This window comes from Nymphalis io, chromosome 4 (genome assembly GCF_905147045.1).
Source record: "Nymphalis io chromosome 4, ilAglIoxx1.1, whole genome shotgun sequence".
Lineage (NCBI taxonomy): Eukaryota > Metazoa > Arthropoda > Insecta > Lepidoptera > Nymphalidae > Nymphalis > Nymphalis io.
The window spans coordinates 2,256,768-2,279,135 of NC_065891.1; the positions used below are offsets into that span (position 1 = coordinate 2,256,768).

Genomic DNA, 22,368 nt, shown 5'->3' on the forward strand with positions numbered 1-22,368 from the left:
TACAAAAATTAATAAATGCGGAATTGATAACCTTGTTTTTTAGTCAGTTAGAAAAGCATAAATAAAAGAAATAAAATGATGGGGATAAACGAATAAAACTATTCTAATTAGCAAGTTTGTGTTTGGATTAATATGGTCAATGTTGTTTAAAATTTTTTTATGAAAACAATATTTAAAATAGGTACGTAAATGTTAAGTATATTACGTCGGTTAATTTTATATATAATTACAACCGATAGATGTTTAATATAACTTAATAATTTATATTATTAACTTATATTAAAATCGTTCAAAACCGCTATTATAAAATAGATTAGCTAACGTTCAAACAAGTGGATGTATCACTGGAACTTGGAAGGTTTTAAAGCACGATGCTTGGTGGGGCGTTGCTCGTCTAACTAGTAACACGAACCAGTTGTTTTCCTTACATCGACAGCGGTCGACTCGTTTACTAAGTTTTCGTGAATGAACTTACGCTGATAGATTACAATATTATACAAAATGTTTTTGAGAGTGATGGTTAAGTGAAACTGGACGACGGTTGACTTGGATTTTACTGATACAATAATATTTATTTACAAGGTAAATATTTATCAATGTCAGTAACTTAAAAACGAACATAACATCTGTCTTATATTTGATAAAAGAAAGTTTTGTTTACTAATATGATACGCATACGCACATATTTATACGTAGTTCTTTATAAGCGGTATTTATTAAAAATACATTTAATACTTAAATAAGTTATACTTATTAACTTAAAAACCAGTGAAATACTGAATAAATGTTGAAATAGATAAAACTTTCACTTGTTCATCAAGAGAATGGATCAGATGAACCTTGCGATATCCCATATCACCTTGAGGCCAGCGTCCGCGCATTGCGCTTAGTGGCATGCCTTCGCGCCACTATCGTAACAGTCCTACTGCCTACATATGTACGTGTAATACTACGCGTAAGTCGTGACATACATACGAGCGACACAAAAAGTGGTAACAAAAATGAAACCATCGTTAATTTAGTAATTACTGTGTCGCTCGCGTTATGTCATTTTTGTTTGCAAAGATTAGGTTTTATCGGCTATTTGCTGATGTATAGATGATCATGTTACAAATGCGGAATTAAGTCTGATTGTTTATTTATATAAAAATATAATAACGTATTCTTTGTTGGTGGTTGGCATGCTTATCTACACTTAACTTGCATTACAGTCACAGCAAATATGTTAAATTACTTCTTTAGTTTGTTTATTTATATTTAAGTGTACAATTATTATATATTCAAATAGAGTATTTTAAATTATTTTTATAAAAGATATTTATCAAATAATGAGTAATTAATCATTTGTTTCATTTACAATTCTTAGGAAATCATACTTTATACGAGGAATTTGCATCGTGCAATTAGAATCGATGTATTGGTTTTGAAAGATATCAATAGTCTCTTGCCTCTTAGTCTCCACATGGATTACAAGCAAACTGCAATAATAACAGCCTTGACAACATGTATTTTTAAAAATAATTAACTCTCATTGGTATCTACAATAAATGCTAGTTCGATTTCTCGAAGATGATATTATTTTGTGCAACTTACAATAGTAAAGTTTACAAAATGACGTTTCTTACCGCCATGAAATACGAAAGGCAGGATTATAAAAAAAAAATAGGTACACGCTACTTGATTGATGATGACACATAGTTGCAAGGCTCGAAGAGTTTGCCCGATGTATAAGTGAGGTCAAAATTAAGGCACGCTTGTAGTCTGAACTAGATACTTTGAAAGTTTTTTCGCTATGTCTTAATGTGTGTCGTACTATGTTAGTAAACATTTCCAGAATCGAATGATTGCTCTGAAAAGAAATCAGTGTACATGAAAATGACTTTCACTAAACAACGCGCAGAATCTGCAATATATCTAATATCTTTGTTGACTTCAGCTAATAAATATAAAGTTTCGATTTATGAATGAAATATCTTTAGAACAAGAAGATGGAAAGTTATAATATAAATAATTAATTATTCTATACTCGTGTATATGTATACGTTTAATATCGTTATAATGTTTTTTGAATAGGTTATATAAATGTTGACCCATAATATTTAATATTAGGTATAAGTGCGAGGTCATACTAATGAATATAAATAAAAACAAACAGACTATTAGTCTTTTTTTTTCAATTTCACGCCTCCAAAGACCACAACATAGGGGGTAATAATTTGACGCTATTATTGACTTAGTTATTTGTCTTAAGGTATACATAACAAATATGTATTGAGATCTCAATGTGTATTATATTGTATTGTAAAAGTAGAATATTATCTAAAAAAAATGGGAAGTAATAATTTACAGGTAACTGTAGCTTCATCTATTTACATATATAGCATATTTTAGTCTGCTCTTATAACATTAACGGGTGAGATAGCGTAGCTTGATTTTTTCGTGCCGGAAACCTACGGTATGGTTTCTTTTTCTTCTTTGCCTTAAGAAGGAACCTTTATAAGGGTTTTGTATTACTGATTAATTATTACACTAATAATTTAAGAATGTTTTTATAACATTATTTACCTAATTAAAATTTATTGGGGGTAGATTAAAAAAAACATGATGTATATACATGCTTAAGTAATGCAACAGCTACAATTTTAAATCATTATTAATAATATCATTTATGTATTTATATTATTAAAAAATAATGAAAAATATTTTAAGTATAGGCACTAATAAAACGTGTTCGCGACATGTAAAAAGCAAAACTAGACAAAGTGAAGTTCATTGGAGGTATGTAATTTAAAACAAAATAGATAAAAACCGTGGTGTACGTGATTTAAGTAATTGAATGTGAAATTTCGTTTGTAATTTTTCCTTTTTTTTTCGAGTATGTCAGTTTTTTTAATAATAAAATATATGTATTAAGGTACATAAGTAAAAGTAAGGTATGTTAAATACAAATAAATAATATTGTTATTAATTTTTCACCAAAATTTTATGTATTTTCTGCTGATTTTCTACACTACCCGGACGTTTCCAAGGATATTTTTCTTTTTTGGAATAATATAAATGTCCTTACTTTTATATTAAGTATTCAATAAATATTTTAATACATATTCGAAATTATTATTTTTACAACAATTACATTTACATTTTACAATTTCATATATTTACAATAATGAATTAATTTTACATTTTACAATAATTAATTAATTTAATGATGCAACTGATTGTTCAATTGCAGAGCGGCAATGGCAATGGGCGGTGCCATGGATGCCTGCGGGAGATGCATGAAAGTGTCCCTGGTGGTCACTAATATGTTAACCTTTGTAAGTATAGACAGTTGATTATAGAACACACATTATTTTGCTAAGTATTTTACTTGTGTCATATTAAAGATACAAATCTAATTAATAATACTTAGTACATGGTATTATTTTATATTTAAGTTTACATGTACTTAAACATTTTTTACTCACAATAATAAATTTTAAATGATTATATTCTATAAAATATTGCCATTGATCATCCGCCTGATAGTCAGGGAATACAGAAAGCACCTTTGTTTACGTACATACTTTTATTAATTAATAACAGATTAGCTTACAAAGAGTTCATTAATTTAAGTTATTTTCTTATAAAGGATATATGTGATATGAGTGAATATTCTTTAATAATTTTAGGTGGGGGGTGCGATAGCTCTGGCTATCGGTTTATGGATATGGGTGTCACGGTCGTTTCCAAGCACACTCATGAGCAACAATATGTTCATCGCGTCAGTGGCAGTGGTTGTGGTGATGGGTGCTGCAATGATGGTACTATCCTTGCTCGGCTGCTGTGGAGCAGCTAAGGAAGTCAAGTGCATGTTACTTACGGTACGTTACTGACGGATTACGGGACCAACAGGACAGGAGTAAACTCCTGTAAATCCCCCGAAATTAAAAACAAAATATTGTAACATATATAAATATTAAAATTCGTCCACGAATCAATTTATTTTTAGTCCGTGTTATTTTTTATATTCTTTCGAAATAATCTTATTTTTTCTAGTATTATATATTGGTATTCATCATGTTCGTGGTGATGCTGGTAGGCGGTATCCTGTTGTTCGTGTTCAGGGAGAAGGTGCTCACGACCCTGGAGAGGGAGATGCACGCCTCTATCCCTAACTATGGAGTGAGGCATGAGTATACGCGGGCGTGGGACGAGACGCAAACTAACCTCCAGTGCTGCGGTGTAAAAAGCTACAAGGACTGGAACGATAATGTTCCGGAGAGCTGTTGTCGAGAAATTTACCCGGGGAAAGTGAGACCGCCATTTTTTTTAAATTTTTATTTTAGGTTTTTAGTGAAACATACAATTTGATGACACTTATAGCATATTAATATAGAATAAAACAAACATCTGTTTTTTCACCATCATATTACAGATATAAACTTTATAATGTTACCTATTTACCTATATATTTTATCTTGCTAAAGATATAGTAGATGACAACAACTACTTGATTAATATCGTTTTTTAATAAGATCTTTGTAAACATTGAATTTATAAGTTATATTTTTTAAATTTTCAGCGACAGGACTGCAAATATTCTCAAAATCCAACAACAATGTACATGGATGGTTGTTTCAGTAAAACAGTAGAATTATTGCGAGAAGATGCGGTTTTCGTGGGAGCTGTAGCCATTATTGTAGCATTGATTATGGTAAGATATTTTTCGCAATTTCACTGTACTAAAACTTTTAAAAGATTTAATTTCGTTCTTAACTTCTAAATAAGTCAAATATTTTTATTTATTATCATATTTTATTCGGAACTAAGCTAGTATTTTGGATGTATATTTATTAGGAATATCTCAAACCTTTAAAAAGTACTATATTGTCTATGGTTTCATCCTAATATCTTTTAACTAATAAGTAACTAATTTTTTAATTGCGGAACTTCTACAATCGAATTAAATACGAACAATATATTTGATATATGACAGTGAAATTGTTTTTTTTTTATTACAGGTGCTGGCCCTGATATTTTCTTGTGGATTATTCGTGAAAATAGAGTGACGACATCGAATAAAAAATATTTTGGTGACTAATTCGTTTGTTAATCAGAGTGACTGTTGAGTATAATTATAATATTGTTATGCGACCGGTCGATTCTCTGGTGTCGTATTGTGCATTACATTTTCTAATTTATTTTCTAAATGTACTATGTAAATGTAATGTAATACATACTACTTACAATAAAATTTTATATTGATTTTCATAGATTTTTTAATGGCTCATACATTCGATTTCTATACACTCGATTACAATTGACTAACAAAAAAACATTAACAATAATGTTGATTGAATAATTAAATAAAATGCCAGTTTATTTCTTGACTTTTCGTCTTGGAGGAAATTTAATAGTTGTAGCATTACCCTCACGATATTGCCCGGAGCGCGTGAACCATCCGCAGCAGCGTATAATGCAGTCCGACGTCGTAGTGCCGAGAGGCAGACCTAGAGCACTAATACGCTCTAGAGCTTGGGTCGGACCAGCTACTATCTTCAGGATGAAAATCGTTGTAAAAGTAAACTTTTATCTAACTATAAATATTAAAAGGAGTAAAATGTAACAGCAAAATTTCAACTTGAACGTTTCGTTGGAACTGCTTAAACGAACAGGTGAAGGTAAATAAAAACACAATTTTTTTAAATTATTGTCCTTACTATGCTGTACTGTAGCTTTACTTAAGAATTTAATAGATAAAGTCAGTAAGCCAGTGGGAGGTCTTAATGTGGGCCGCCTGTAGAGATATTGCAAACCCTCTATTAATTATTTCTCCAAATCTTAATTAATTTTCTCCAAATTCTTGAATTAATTCAAAACATCAATACTTTATATTTGTTTATTATGGCTTGAAGTATCATTGAGAAAGTATAATTGTAATTTGAAATAGGCAAGAGAGACATTAACATTGCAGCGTCAATGATTATGGGATTAGTCACTTTGCCCATTAATTTGCCTGCCTTCCTAAAATAAATAAACATGGCATTATACTTATTTTATTTACGAATGGAGTTATATACTTACCCTACCAAAAACAACATGTTTACCATCAAATTGTGGTAATGGCTTAAAAATTATATTAAATTGTCCATACACTTCATCATCAGGTGTCACGACCATTGAGAGAACACCTGTGAATGTTAGTAGGTATTAAATGAGTTTAAAATAGATTTTGAGCGCAACTTTTCAAGTTCATGTAAATTTGAATGATTGCTTGATCAAGATAATGAGTAAATTTACTTGGTAGATCTCTGTGCAAGCCCGCATATTCTACCGTCAAATAGCACTTCTTAGTACTGCTGTGTTCCGGTTTAAAAGGTGAGCAGACCAGTGTAACTACAGCCACAAGAGATATAACATTCTAGTTACCAAGGTGCATTAATAAAGGGATCGTTAATATTTCTTACAATGCCAATGTCTATGGCTGTACTGATCATCTGATCTGATCAGGCGGCACATTTGCCAACCAGCCTTCCTATCTAAAAAAATATCAAAGCGAAAGTCTATTATACTATACTTTTATGACATTTATAACGATGACCTTAATATTATTTTAACTTACCAGGTACACTGTGATTAAGTTTGTAATTTTCGGGTACCATTGGCTCAGTCATATTTTCTGGGACATATGTACCAAAACCATTGTCTTTCGTGACATCTCCTCCTCGGCAATATAAATTAGGAACGACTCTAAAAAAAATAAAACATATGCCGTATTCCTTCTCATCTCATTTCTCTTAATAACATGTCAAGATAGATAAAAATGCAGAATCCTGAAGAAATATGAAAATACCTTCTTTCTGCTTATGATGCAAGCATTGCTTAAATGACATTTTTAACAGGAAGAATATTAGGCTTTCAAAATAAAGGCAATAAGTAAAGCTGTATCTAAAGTCCACAGGAAGTATGTTCGTGTGTTATTAAGTCACAAGATTAAGAACCTAAATATTCTGGTGCCCATATAGGCGTGTCCTTTGGCGTCCCCCTTTATCAGACTAAGAAACAACTGGCAAGTCTTCGGTACTATATCCGTAAATAGTTCTATAATAACTCGTCCGATCTTAGAGCCACCAACGACCCATATTTCCATCGATACCCTACAAAAGGTAAACCATTTACATAACACATTTCATTTTCGGGCCTATATACATAAATTGATCATTAAAATATAATACGTATTCTAAATAATAAAAAATAGCAATTCTAATGTTTGAATTTATAATTGTATAGAAATATTGGTATATTAAATAATAAATCGAAAAATAATTACTTGGTTCGTTGGACGTGGAAAGGCTTATCGAACGCAGGATCTTTGATGTCACGATCAATTTTTTCAGTTTTAAATAAAATAAATGGTAACCTAAAAAGCGATATGTTTTGTTAATGATAATTATGTCCTCGTAACAGATTTTGGTCTCGGTGATTATTCTCAACAGAAGCTAGACCTCTCTATTCTCAAACTCTCATAAACCAGGCGGGTTAGGTGGATTCAGAGATAGCGATCTGACATTGCGACGCAAGACCAATGGCGTTGCGTGTTGTCTCCAGTACTCTATCTACTACTGAATTACCAAGCCGCGGCTTGCTATTGAAAATCCTTTGTCAGCTAAACCCAACAAATTTCTACTGACCCGACCCGGGATTTCAACCCAGTATCGTAGTATCCGTATAGAAATTAACAAGCCAGTAGACTGACAAAGCAGTTTATTAATACTATAAATACACTAAATTACTAAGATCAAAGAGAATAATTAGTTTTTTTACGAAGCTCCTAATATAAGTTTGTGTTTTGTGTCTTTCCAAAGTTCCTCCAGTTCTTTCGTAAGAGGTTGTTCTGATCTCTGAAATCAAATTAAATTTCGGATATTTAATATTATACATATCTTCTTTTTTGTTATATTTGTATAAAATATATGTAGTAAGTGGTCACTCAATGTGATCGCTGCCTTCGAGACTCAGATATTATGTTTCTTGTGTTTGTAATTAAACTGACTCAATCACAATACATACATACAATGAATCGCTATTGTCACGTTATTATTTTACTGTATGTAACATAATATGCATATAATTTTAAAATATTTAACCGCTATTAGTAATCTTGAGTACAGATAATGGTTTTGTCTTCGTATTTCATCGAGCACTCGTTGTCTTTGCTTACACAGCAATTTGTTGTACGTGTCAGTTGGTTCAGGATACATCCAACAATCCACGAATCCCTTTAAAAAAAATATAATCTCATTACTAATTTTAATCGGTTTCTCTATGTAGTATTGTTTTCACATCTTCCATTGATATGCTTTTTTTTTTGGCTTCCTTTTTATAATTATTTTTTATATAGGAACTGGAATGTGGTACCTAATAGTAAGTGATCATTACCGTTCACACATATTGGTGCCGTAAGAAGTATTAACCATTCCTTACATACTTGAGAATTAAAATGTTATACTAGCTCACTCACCCTTACAACCGAAACAAGACAATACTAACGATAAATATTGCTGTTTGGCGGTAAAATGTATGATGAGTACGGTACCTACCCAGACAGCACGCAGCTCTACCACATGTCTTATGGGATATTTTACAATATTCAATATTTTTAAACTAATAATATTTAAATGTTATGTTATATTACTCACGCCAGTCCTCTGTATAAGATTGATTCGTTTAAGCAGTTCTTTGTTAACGTTCATATTTTCCTCAAGCTGACGCGCGAAGTAGTCGAGGCGACGCGGTTTCAGGTAAAGTTCAGGAAACAGTTCCGGTGGATGATCATCAACTTTGTGTTTTGACAATTGTAACTAAAAAGTTACAAAATTAGTATTGCGTGGTCTAAATATGCGCATTTTTTGTAATTTTAATATTCGACCTAATCATTTTTTGTTCACGACTACTACATATCAACTAAGATTCACTTCCGTCCATTTAGAATAAATACTAAAATAAATGTATTTCAGTTTTCGATTTTCATTTAATTTGTAGATGAGTTTTGAGTTATGAAACACAGACATTCATCATCAAGCAATGGCAACTCTACATTAAATATTTAATGTAGAAAATGTGCTAGAATCTAGTTTATAATTATGCGAAATAAACATAATTAAAACCAATTTTACTTAATTACCTCTTTCTGATGATTACACCAGGTTGCGTAGAAATCTTTTGACAATAGCGGGAATCTTGGTGGCTAAAATTAAAATTAAAGTCTTAGGCACGAATCATTTATTAAGGCAGTTTATTATTATACAGTTATATATGGATTTATATATGATTGTATAATACAAACAAGTTTGAATTCTCTGGGTTTGCGGACGCGTGGAGGGCGGGGTCGTTCCGGCTCTGGCGGAGGAGTGCGCAGAAGAGGATTTTCGAGCAGCTCGTCGCAAGCGCGTTCTCGTAAAGGATGCATTGTTAATTTGTTAAATAATTTGAATAATGTGACTTAAAATTTATATATATTTATATATATGTACTGATTAATCGTAAACTGTATGATTTACATTTCTAACTTGAATAGACGAAAATAATTTTAATATACGTAATTTATACGTAAATTTCCTTAAAAAACATAAAAAAGGTCAAAAACTTGGCATTAAAATGACATTTTCATCTTGAATGACAATTTTATTATCATAATTCTTCTTGTATATATAAAAACTTCACACCACGATAAAGGCGAACGTGGAAAGGTGACGATCTTCTTTTTACCTGTATAATTTTAACAAATAAATTAATATAAAAACCACGAGGTGTCGTGGGACTCTCTGTTGAAAGGCAGTTGTTTTCGGAAAATATTATATAATAATTAAGAGGTAAAAAAGTTAACAACATTTGAGAATAAATAAAGGATAATTTAAAAATAAATGAAGGAATGGTAATGAAATATATTTTTAATAAGTTATCAGTTAAAAATCTTATTGAATTTTAGTCTATGATTACAAAATATTTATATTTTTTAGACTTTTGATCAATAGTTTCATAATAAGGCTATTCACTAATTCATGTTAATGTCAAAATTCAGTTATATATTTTGTATTTAAGTTAAAGAAGTATTTTTTTTTGTTTTTCGTCAATTAGATAATTTTTAATTTGAATGTTAAGTTAGCCTATAATTGATGTATATTTTGTTACACTATTTTCTATAAGTTATGTGAGAATATTTATCTTAATATATAAGGTTGCCATAGTTAATAAAATAAAATACAATAAAATAAAAACAAAATATGTAATAATTTCAAATACAAACAAAGTTTTATTTATAAATATGTAAGAATATTACCTTAGTAAAATTAGAACCATTTTTTTTCAAAAATATTATATATATCAAAAATGATCAATTGATAAATGATTGACTTGAAATGGATACATATAGTCATAGTTGAAATGAAAAAAAAGTATTTTATTTCAAAGTATCTATGTTTGATTATTATTTTTGTTGTGGATAATCGTTCCACTCTGAATAGACGTAAATGCCAAATGACGTCATGTAACTGACGTGAATTAACATATCAAAATATGTTATCGTCTTTTTTCTTTCTTGGTGGACATTAACCAATTTTACGTATAGTGAGTTGATTAATTCATCTCCATGTTTTTTTTCTACCATGAAGATAACCGAAGCATTTCTTTTTAATACATACAATAAAAAACTGTGCGGGTCGGTGGACCGCCGTCAGGAACGAAGTTCTTTGCGATATTTTTTCGACTCAAAACGTGTAATGTGATTTTAATTGATTATATTACTGTATTTTCGTCACACCAAAAAGCACCTCAATCTCCCTTTTGCAACTCTTTCTAATCAAAGATAAAGAACGACTTAAAATTTTAAAGTCAATTAACAATTTTGTATAATATTAGCAACACCCATTTTAAGGAATTAACTATTATTTTAATATTATTTTAGACATTTATACCAAAAATTATCCAAATTTTATGATGGGTTTATGTTGGAATTATACAAATTGTGGCAATAGCTCAAGGTTCGAACTTGGGACTTGCGTGCGGCCGTAAGTCGTAGCGCTATTGTTCCTTATATGATTTTGTATTACCTTTATATTTTTGTATTTGTATTTTTAAGAACGTTAGGTAAGTATCTTAAATTAAATTAATAATTTTGATTGAGTTTGCTTCTATTTAAGTATTTAACTTAATTAATAATAAAATGGTAGGTGCACTATACAGTTCACGCTATATCATTTGGCGTGGTTTGGCGCTCAAAAATTCGGCATAAATCGTACCTCCAGAAGCGCTCGCGCAGTACTGAACGCCTCAACTCGAGTCTCGAACTATTTGGTAGACGCGGTATGAACACTTTTTCGTTATGCGACATAACCTTGGGCCACTGCTATTTCACTCTACTGTAAGCCGCGTCAAAGAACTTCGATCCAAAGAAATGGGGCATCTTCTTCGTTCCAAAAGCTGAATATCTTAATGTATGGTTGTTTATATAATTTATAGTTAAAGAAAACCAATAAAATTGTGGCGAGGAGAGAGCATGACAGAATTAGTCATATCGTTTGTGCTCACGACCGCTACGGCGCGTCACCATGTTTCACAAAAAGAAATGTTGTTATTTATAATATACATAGTTTCAAGTGAAAAAATTTTAAAATATAATATGTAGATAGTTTAGTTATTGCCCTTTCTGCTGGTTTTTACAGAAAGGGTTAGGTATTGACTTAGCCATGATTTCGTAGCGTGATGAGCTGATATGGAACAGTTTGTATTTGATGAACACAGATAGAGTATCAAAGTTCATTGATACTATAGGCGTTGAATAGTTATTATAAATGGCAACTTCGACATACGACAACTTTCTGCATGGTTGTACCTTAAAATGAGAAAATATTATTTCCATTACATATTTAAAAATATATTTTTTACTAAAATAAATATTTTTTTTCATTAAAAACAAACTTACAGTGATAGGTACTCTTGTAGTCTTTTGAAACACTTTTATGTATCCTGAATCATAAAAATCGAGTCTGCCAACATTAACACCTAAAAAGAATAACACATAATTATTGATTATCTATACTACTTTAGAAATAGTATTTAATATAAAAAAATAAATTATATATAGTTTAATACAATCATATCATTATTATTATACTACAATACTATAAAAATGGTGTAAAAATATTTTTAAATATTACCAAATTTAAATATTTGAGGACGATTTGTAGAACATGACGGAAATACACAATATATATACAAAAATAATATAAAAAGTAATCGTTTCATTTTAGTTATTATTTAAGAATTCACACATGAATATATATCAACTTGTGTAGAATTTATAGTGCCAATATAAGTTGAAAATGGCTTTTAATTAAAATTTTCACGGATGTCTTTAATTGTAAATTTCAAAAGTCTTGTATTCATGATTGTTTTCATTAATCACGTTTTATCTCTTATCGCTGTAATATAATAATAAGTGAAAAAACTTGAATTATGAAAACAATAATTAACACAAATAGTATTTTTAATATTGAGACTGGTAGAGTCGATAGTGCTGGGCAAACGCCACCTGGTCTTCGGAGCTTGTTGCCGCATGCTCTATTTTAAAGTTGGTACATATTTGATAACTGCAGGTTTCCTTACAATGTTTTCCTTAACTGCTGGGCACGAGAAAAACTATAATCATACTTTTTTTTATAGAATAGAAAGGCGGACGAGCGTTTGGGCCACCTGATGCTAAGTGGTCACTAACACCCTTAGACATTGGCGTAAGAAATCTTAACTATCGCTTATATCACCAATGCGCCACCAACCTTGGGATCTAAGATGTTATGTCCCTTGTGCCTGTAATTACACTGGCTCACTCACCCTTCAAACCAGAACACAACCATATCAGGTACTGCTGTTTTGCGGTACAATATCTGACGAGTGGGTGGTATCTACCCAGACGAGCTTGCACAAAGCTCTACCACCAGTACTTACGCACTTGTTCGAGTTTGAACCAGCGTTTTTCAGTGAATATTCAGGTGCTACTGTGGTATGCAATTGTGGTACTGTTACTTTTTATGACGTAGGTTAAATTTTCGAATAAATTTCTAATCCCTCCCAGGGAGGAGGGTTGTATGTCTACAGCACTTTGCTTTTGTCGCTGTTGATTTACTTCTTCTGTTATCCATTCAAATATATGCATTAAAATTTTCAACTATGTAAGAAAATACATTTTAATGTCATTCCATCGCTTAATCTTTTTTATATTTATTGAATAGGTAGGTTTACACGACACAATCTTTCAACTAGCTATCTACCAAACTAAAACTTTTATCCTTTACAGATCTCTCGAGTCTTAGAGTAAGGCTCTACCCATTTCGTGTCTTGTAAGCATGCTATATTTATTCGTCTTCTTTTCAACAGGAATAGTGGTGCTTCTCATAGTTTCTACTTTTCTATTTACATACTTCAATCAATTTTTTCCTGACTTCCTATGCTCACTTCTGACGTAACAACTTCAACACCCAGGAAGATGCCAAAGCCTTAACTTACTTAATATAGCTTCCTGGTACTATTCAGATTTATCGCCTGCGGGTATGCTAAATCCCCTTAACAATTTCTTATTATTTGTACCCTGCATAAAATAGTTTGGCGGACTTTATAGTGGTCGTCTTCCTGAAACCAACCATCGTTGGGTATGTTACCACCATCACACGGGTGGTGGTAATAAATTTCCATATTAATATTATGAAACCTCTGCGGTGATTTAGTGGCTAGTACAAATCCCGGAGGTAGCAAATCAAATAGTTTTGTGTTCTAGTTTTAAGGAATTCTCAGTAGCAGTCCGAAATTAGGATGTTCCCAGTATGTAATCACAATGGAATTCAATTACAATCAAAATAATTCACAACACAAATAATAATAAACAGGTATAATTAACCCTGCCTAAAAAAATCATATAAAATAAAATTCAAAAATTAAGTAATTAACTAAATGAAAATAAAGGTAAATAACAGTCAAATGAGAATTAAAATACGTCAAAATTAGTTAATTTGTACAAATTTAAGGGACCACAAATGGGACCCAGTCATTCAATTCTTTAAAACAAAATTATATAGATTCTCATTTATTGACTTAGAAAAAATATCTTTTTAATATGCACTAAGTAAAATTATGTACAAACAACACACTTAGAAGTCAATAAATTAATTCATTTATACAATAATTCCACAAAAAAAAAATTACGGCAACATAAATAAAAATATAAACATGCATTCAATTCTTTAAAATAGACACTCATTTATTGTCTTAGGAAAAAGAGTTTTTCTAATTTGCCCTAAATAAAATCATGTCATTAAACAAATATATAAAAATTTTAAAATGTATACTTTTCTGCATTAAAGGTTAATTCTTCCCTTTTTCCCGTTTTTCGTGCAAATAATGAAGTAAAGATTGTCACTAGATTAATAAAATATAAGAGGCACGTTTTTATCTCGTTTAGTTACTAAAATAATAATTTAGAAAATTAAATGTATGGATGGTGATGAAAAGGTGAAGGATTGTAATGAAATCAGGTGTTATGGTAAAGATGTAAGGTGGGATGGTAATGTAATGCAATTATTTAGTTGCAAAACAAGTTATTATTGGAAAGAAGAAAATAAACAATGCACTTATTCATCAACATGTTTATTTCTTTTTAAGTATGTTTAAATTACTCAAAAATAAATGGCACTGTAACATATAATAAAAACTTAATTATTGGAAAGATTTTTAATTAAATAACATGACAAGAAGTCTCTTAGCACTTAGCATTGCACAATCAACCATGAGTTACAGACTTTCATTACTCAACAAAATGGTCAATTAAAGTAACATAATAAACCTCTCCTTATATTTTAAGCATAATAACAATTTTATGTTTATAAAAAGCCGAGATGGCCCAGTGGTAAGAACGCGTGAATCTTAACCGATGATCGTGGGTTCAAACCCGGGCAAGCACCACTGAATTTTCATGTGCTTAATTTGTGATTATAATTCATCTCGTGCTTTACGGTGAAGGAAAACATCGTGAGGAAACCTGCATGTGTCTAATTTCATTGAAATTATGCCACATGTGTATTCTACCAACCCGCATTGGAGCAGCGTGGTGGAATAAGCTCCAAACCTTCTCCTCAAAAGGGGAAGGAGGCCTTAGCCCAGCAGTGGGACATTAACAGGCTGTTACTGTACTGTAATTTTTTTTTTCAAAATTAATGGTATTCCAGATAATAATTGACCAATTGATACGACTTGGACTGGATACATATTTTTTAGTCTTAATTTAAGTAAAAAAATAGACACAAAAATAGTGCTCTATATTTTTGTCAATGTACTGAGTATTTAGTTTCTAATTTCGAGGTTGAAATTAATTCTATTTAACTATGAAATTAATAAAAAGATAAGATTTGTTAAAAAAATATATATTTTTCTTATTGTTATAATAATATATAGCAATAATATAAAGAATGTAGTAACACGCACACACACGTGACACGCAGACACAACAGAGTAGAAAACTGTAGCGGAAAGTGGAATGGCATGATAGCATAAGAGAGCGTCAAGGCGCTTGTCCTCAAAACCAACGATACGATCTTGCCTCCAAGGCGCGCCAACAGATGTTTCACATAAAAAATAATATATTCATAGTGTACGTTGTGGCAGTTGAAAAATATTTTAAAATATAAAATGTAGGTAGTTTAGTTACTGCACGTTCTGCTGATTGTTACAAAAAGGGTCAGGTATTGACTTAGCAATAATTTCGTAGCGTGATGCGCTGATATGGAACAGTTTATACTTGATGACCAAGGATAGAGTATCAAGCTCCAGTGATACCGTAGGTGTTGAATAGTTATTAAAAACGGCAACTTCGATATACGTCAACTTTCTGCATGGTTGTACCTTAAAATGAGAAAATATTATTTCCATTACATATTAAAAATATATTTTTTAGTAAAATAAATATTATTTTTCTATTAAAAATAAACTTACAGTGATAGGTATTCTTGTAGTCTTTTGAAAAAGACCTATGTTCCCTGAAGTATAAAAATCGAGTCTACCAATATTAATACCTAAAAAAAATAACGCATAATTATTGATTATCTATGCTCCTTAAGAAATGATAGTTAATATAAAAAAATAAATAAAACCTAATTTAAATAGTTGAACTTTGCTTGAAGGATTTGTCGAAGAACATGTCGGAAATACACAATATATATATAAAAATAATATAAATAGTAAACGTTTCATTTTATAAGTTATTAATTAAGAATTCACACATGACATTATATCAACTCGTGTAGAATTTATAGTGCCAATAGAAGATGAAAATGGTTTTTAATTAACATTTACACGGGTGTCTATAATTGTAAATATCGACAGGCTTGTTTTCGTGATTGTTTCCATTAATCAAGTTTAAAGAAAGCAATAATTAAAACAAGTGGTATTTATGATTTATATTACTGAAGCATTGCATAGTGATGGTTGAGCATGGTGATTTGTTCCGTCACCATGCTCTTTTTTTATAAATTGATGGATATTTGACACCTGCATCAAAATCGGTTTATTTATCGGTTTATGTATTTAATGTTAAAGATTTCTTGAAATTGCATCAAGGGCCTTTAAAAATGATTAATTAATTTAAAAGATATTGTAATATAAATATTTCTGGACCCTGATAGGATTGAATTGAATTGGATATCAAATCGTCATATCAGAAATAATACCCTAATATATATTTTTTATTTTCTTTCTTTCTGTTTAGCGTTTATTCTTAGTAGCGTGATGGCCATATTATTGTTTATTGTTAAGTTGTTGATTGTCCATTCTGCGTACTCTTTCAGAATCAACATTCGCAGCTAACTATATAATAACATTACTATAATCTATATTCCAGCATTAACTGTAATCAGTTCTATGTATATTGATTTAGTGTTTTTTTCATTTCAAAAGCATTATATATCATTTATTGGTACAGATTACGTAATATGTGCAAGTATTCTGACTTTGTAAATAACATCCCGAAGGAAGTCCCGAGGTCAGGGAGCAAATGTTACTAACAAATTGTCAATTTATCGCAATTAAATCGAAACGTAATCGTTGCCGTTTATTATTCTACTACAACGACTATCGTATCGAAATTGGATAGGAATTGAATCGGGAACGCATTGCAACCGTTATTGGTATTGACTTCCGCCTCCCCAGTTACGATTGAATTGAAGTTTATTTTTGTTAGAAATAATATCAGCAACGTATCGTGACCGTTAGAAATTAGTTTGCCTCTTTTAAAAAAATGAATATAGTTTTTTAAGTAAAAAGCGTTACGCTAAGATAATGTTCAAATTATACTGATGCTTTAGATAAATCACAGAATATATCTATACCTTTTGTGTTTTGCTCCCACGTACCTACATATACATATCACCTACATCGATATATATTCTTCAAGTCTAGAGTGAATAGGCATCTTCTAGGCAAGCGCGCTCCCTGAACCTCACTTCCCATCAGGTGTGATAACAGTCAAGCGCTAGTTAATATACTTAAAAAAATATATATTGTTAACCAGACCTACAAACATATCTAATAAAATAATCCATAAGAGTATTTATTCCAATCAATAGTGCATGTTAAAGTAACTTTTTGATAAATTATAAAATTATTAAATTAATGAATGGATTGTAAACTAAATTGCGTGGTTGTGTTTGAAATAAATATTGGTGCGAATAAAAGGTTTTTCATTTATTTTTCTTATGACGACATAACGATTACTTTGACCAAATGTTCGAGCTTAATTAATTTTGATGTAGAATATTGCACTGCTAATCGAAATTTTAAATTGATTTTCGTATAACAATCTCCCTTATAATGAGCAGTTTTACAGTTCAAAAAAAAATCATACAGTAACAATTCAAATAGGAAAATAGTAGTTTTTATGGTATTATTACTTTACTTAAACGTTTTTTTAGATCGTAGATCTGCCTTATTAGTAAATATTATATATTTGCTAATGAGACAAATTATTACAATAAACTTGTTTACGCGGCTCTTCCTGCGTATGATGTGAGGGGGGGGGGGCGGTTCCCTGACAACGTAAATGCATAATTTCATGATGATTGACTGTGTAACTTAGATTTGGAAGAGTAACAAACAAAACAAACTCACATTCGCATTAATAAGATTAGTTAGGATTACGTTATTTATTATTACTTATGTATTTTTTTTTAAATATTACGTACAACAGAATATAGTTTTGTTTGAAGTTAAGGCCATTTTATTTTGTTCCAAATATTTCTTACACTACCTATCTTTTAAATAATATATACCGTACCGTAACAGCCTGTGAATGTCCCACTGCTGGGCTAAAGGCCTCCTCTCCTCTTTTTGAGGAGAAGGTTTGGAGCTTATTCCACCACGCTGCTTCAATGCGGGTTGGTAGAATTCACATGTGGCAGAATTTCAGTGAAATTAGACACATGCAGGTTTCCTCACGATGTTTTCCTTCACCGTAAAGCACGAGATGAATTATAATCACAAATTAAGCACATGAAAATTCAGTGGTGCTTGCCCGGGTTTGAACCCACGATCATCGGTTAAGATTCACGCGTTCTTACCACAGGGCCATCTCGGCTATTAAATAATATATAATAAAATCAATTAGGAAGGAATAAATCTTTATATTTTTTTGTAAATAGCTGATATTGTTATAATTAGTATTAGTTTTATTCTATGTAATTCGGGTACATTATACATGTACCCTCTACAAAGGTTTTTAACTCAGTATCACGACATAATAGACTAATTGGTTAATGTGTTATTTAGCAGAACTATTCTCACGAATTTTTCTATTACCACGTTACTATTTACTTTTTCAAGGTAGCAATAAATTTCAATTATCAATACAAATCTTGCATTTTATTAAAACATGTTTACTTACGTAACAGTCGAAATAACCTTTTTTTAATTATTCAAATAATATTATAGGCAAATGAAAAATGAATTTACTATTACAAGGCAATGAAATTCTAGTTTATTTTTTTAATTTTCTAAGCATTTGTGGTCAGTACTAATTTTATTTTATAAAATTATTATTAAAAAACTAGTTCGATTGCTTTGTTTTAACATAGTATGGGTTCTTCTTTTTAATTGTACTACAACATAAATGTTGTTCTTAAAAAACTTAAATAAATTGACGTATAACGTCATTTTGGGATTTATTTGTGCATAATATAAAATAAAAACTAAAAACCAAGAACAAAACTATCAAAATGAGAAATAGTGGGTTAATTTTGTTCATGTGCGCCGGCTTGTTACTTGTAAGAATTGCAGAGAATATATCCATAATTAACTTTATAAAATATTTGGTTACATAATCCTTTTTGATCCAAAAATATTGGTCAAGTAGCAGAATTTCAAAAGAAATCTTGATTTGTATTATTATATAGACAACAAACAATTGGTTAAACGCTATCAGATACTATAGGATAGATTTTCAGAGCGGCGGCGCAATCCTCGGCGGATCAACAATATGGAGTCTGCTACGGATGTCCTACTACTTCTGGACGTCCGATCTGGGAGTGGAACTTGGTTCCAGCGTGCTCTTCGTGTCGGGCTCCTTACTCTGCTTACCAGCATCATGGCTAGCGACACTAGTTCCTTACCATGCTAGATCAATAACACTTTTAGCTATCGTATGTTTCGATTTAGTATTTCTCAATTATTTTGATTCTTCTGTTTGTTTTGTAATTACTATTGTAAATGGGATTTCTTGTATAAAAAATAAAATACAAATTTAAAGCCCAAGTATTTTTACGATTAACATATAAAGACAGTCAATAATTATATTATTAGATATATCCTAAAGCATTACATATCAGAAGACGTATATATAATATTATAATATATACATTTCAATTAGATTTAGCTTTTCGTTCATTATTTTCATTTTCCGTAACACATTGTTTGTTTGCAGCTAATGATGGTAGTGACATCCGGTATGATGCTATTATCAATAGGTATGTCATCCATTATGGGGCTATCGCGAGCGTTACGTGATACACACGCTCTTAATACAAGCATGCTGCGAGCGATGTCATTTGAAGCAATGCCAGTCAAAACCGCTTTCGCATCAATGCAATTAGAGGTATGGAACTATTATAGAATATAAAAACAAACATGAATATAAAACAACAAAAACTGTAATGATTCGGTTCATTATTCATCTTCCTTGTTATCCTAATTAAATGCATACAAAATAATCGAGGCTTTTCGTTATTTCAATTAGTTTATTTTAGCAGTTGCCTTCAATGCTAAAACAAAATAAGGATACTGTAAGCAACATCTTGCAATAGTGGTTTTTACTAAATATTTAAAAAAAAAAACTTCTTTTATTAAATATTGTTCCAGCTAAAATGTTGTGGTGTTAACTCGCCCTACGATTGGTATCAATATGGACGCTCATTTCCACCTTCGTGTTGTGGACATGTTTGGAATGGGAAGGTTAATTTAAAATAATCTTATATTTTTGTACATTGAAAACGATTAATCTTTAAAATTTCAATCAGAAATTCCATAAACTACAGTCAGTTGTTTGCTAAGCATAATGTGTTTATTAGTTTAACAGCTGTATTTTTTTCTATGTAACGCTATTAAGGCTAGGTGTTTTTTTATTATAGTACAGGCAGGCGGACGAGCATTTAGGCCACCTGATGGTAAGTGGTTACCAACGCTCATAGGCATTGGCATTTTAAGAAATTTTAACCATTGCATACATCGCCAATGCAGCATCAACCTTGGGAACTAAGATGTTATGTCCTTTGTGCCTGTAATTAACTGGCTCATTCACCCTTCAAACCGGAACACAACAATACCAAGTACTGCTGTTTTACAGTAGAATATCTGATGAGTTGCTGGTACTTACCCAGACGAGCTTGCACAAAGCCCTACCACCAGTAAAATTTTTCAGTTTAGTTTCAGCAATATAAATTTTGTTAAATGTATTAAAAGCTTTTAGCTTCAAATCGGTCGTCATCTTCTTTTAGTAAAGTAAGTACTTTAGTAAGTAGTAATAAGAAGTAAATTTTCCTTTTTCCTCGCCACCAGAACAGTCGCTGATTCTGAGGTCATCAAACAAATGTAATAAATATTACTGTTAAAAATGTTTCTGGGACAGAGAAGATAATGTATATTCGCAATTTGAGATTTTTAACATCTAAAATACATAAAATGACTTTACTCTAGAAAAAAAAATCTTTTATAAAAAATTAACAGAACTTCATACGAATTTTTTTTAATCGCTTTTGCACGGAATTTCTCAGAACAGTGAATTTACACTCACAAAAGGCTTACGGTGAATCGATTCCAATTTCCATTTTTTCACTGATTTAAACCAACTTGAAACATATGATGACTGTTTTAATACATAAGCAATTTAAAGCAACTTCTGATTTTAGCATATCGAACAATGTGAAATACCGCTGTACAGTGTGGGTTGTCTGCGCCCCGCAAGAGCTGAGTTGCGTATGTTTGCAAATTCTCTGGCCGTACTCGCTTGCGCAATTATTATCGTTAAGGTAATAATAATTTACCAGACAATTTTAAAAGACAATTATGATTTGTTTTTTTTTTAAATATCTTTTGTGATCAATATCACTGTGAATAAGTCGAACTAACTATGTAAAAACTATGTAAAGCAATAACGTTAATATCTTTATGTTGGTGCGCCTCTTAGTGCGGATTGCTTACACACATGGCAGAATATTATCGAACACGGCAGATTTCCTAAAGACGTTTTTCTTAACCGTTTTACAAGAGATGATTTGAAAAAACAATTATTATAAAATTATTCTTAAACAACAAAAATCCAATTATTCTTGTTCGAACACGCACCGATATTAACACCTCGGAATAATAACTATCTATACCTAAAACCTTATTGTACCTGTTTAAGTTTTTTTTGGTTATTTTGAGCTTTTTTGAAATGTTTTCAGGCGGTGACTTTATTCGCGGCTGCGTACTCTCTAGTGGCGGGACTCATTGAGCGTAACCCAGTCGAATTTAAGCCGCCACAGCCGTTGCGCATCGCGTGCTTAGGTTCGCCACAGTTTATGTCGGGGGCTCCATACGTGATCCCCAAAACTCCTGCTACGATATAAATACTACTCTGCTTTTGGTATTGATGATATTTTATTCTTAAATAAAATAAAATTTTCATTAAATTATTTGAAATTCTTAAGATTCTTTAATGTCATATCAGAATAATTTCGATTATTTGTTGTATTTGATTTGGCTTTTATTTGTTTAATTCGTCTAAAATAAATGTTTCGTCATTATATCATATTGTTTTTG

The 22,368-nt window shown here is 30.9% G+C and overlaps 3 protein-coding genes and 1 long non-coding RNA gene across 6 annotated transcripts; 2 read left to right on the forward strand and 2 right to left on the reverse strand.

Moving 5' to 3' along the window:
* The first annotated feature begins 407 nt into the window (after positions 1-407).
* Positions 408-5,251, forward strand: LOC126781730 (tetraspanin-9-like). Of its 3 annotated transcripts, none has more exons than XM_050506731.1 (6): positions 408-582; positions 3,233-3,317; positions 3,672-3,863; positions 4,039-4,293; positions 4,565-4,696; positions 5,004-5,251. In XM_050506731.1, the coding sequence occupies exons 2-6, from the start codon at positions 3,240-3,242 to the stop codon at positions 5,049-5,051; spliced, it is 705 nt and encodes a 234-aa protein (XP_050362688.1). In that variant the 5' UTR covers positions 408-582; positions 3,233-3,239; the 3' UTR covers positions 5,052-5,251. The 3 variants fall into 3 exon arrangements, with proteins under 3 accessions (XP_050362688.1, XP_050362687.1, XP_050362689.1); XM_050506730.1 differs by lacking the exon at positions 408-582 and adding an exon at positions 2,654-2,778; XM_050506732.1 differs by lacking the exon at positions 408-582 and adding an exon at positions 2,861-2,933.
* A 52-nt stretch (positions 5,252-5,303) lies between these two features.
* On the reverse strand, positions 5,304-9,461 carry LOC126781768 (uncharacterized). Its single transcript, XM_050506804.1, has 10 exons — positions 9,329-9,461; positions 9,167-9,229; positions 8,682-8,843; positions 8,130-8,261; positions 7,807-7,883; positions 7,313-7,402; positions 6,984-7,139; positions 6,605-6,732; positions 6,067-6,173; positions 5,304-5,538 (listed from the first exon to the last, which is right to left on the reverse strand). Exons 1-10 carry the CDS (start codon positions 9,449-9,451, stop codon positions 5,362-5,364), a joined length of 1,215 nt encoding a protein of 404 aa, XP_050362761.1. The 5' UTR covers positions 9,452-9,461; the 3' UTR covers positions 5,304-5,361.
* Positions 9,462-11,326: 1,865 nt separating this feature from the next.
* On the reverse strand, positions 11,327-12,361 carry LOC126781770 (uncharacterized). The gene is made up of 3 exons (XR_007670697.1): positions 12,198-12,361; positions 11,963-12,042; positions 11,327-11,872 (listed from the first exon to the last, which is right to left on the reverse strand). It is a non-coding gene; the product is annotated as an uncharacterized LOC126781770 (long non-coding RNA).
* A 6,928-nt stretch (positions 12,362-19,289) lies between these two features.
* On the forward strand, positions 19,290-22,175 carry LOC126781890 (uncharacterized). The gene is made up of 6 exons (XM_050507011.1): positions 19,290-19,337; positions 19,518-19,712; positions 19,994-20,164; positions 20,428-20,520; positions 21,474-21,593; positions 22,011-22,175. Exons 1-6 carry the CDS (start codon positions 19,290-19,292, stop codon positions 22,173-22,175), a joined length of 792 nt encoding a protein of 263 aa, XP_050362968.1.
* The last annotated feature ends 193 nt before the right edge of the window (positions 22,176-22,368 follow it).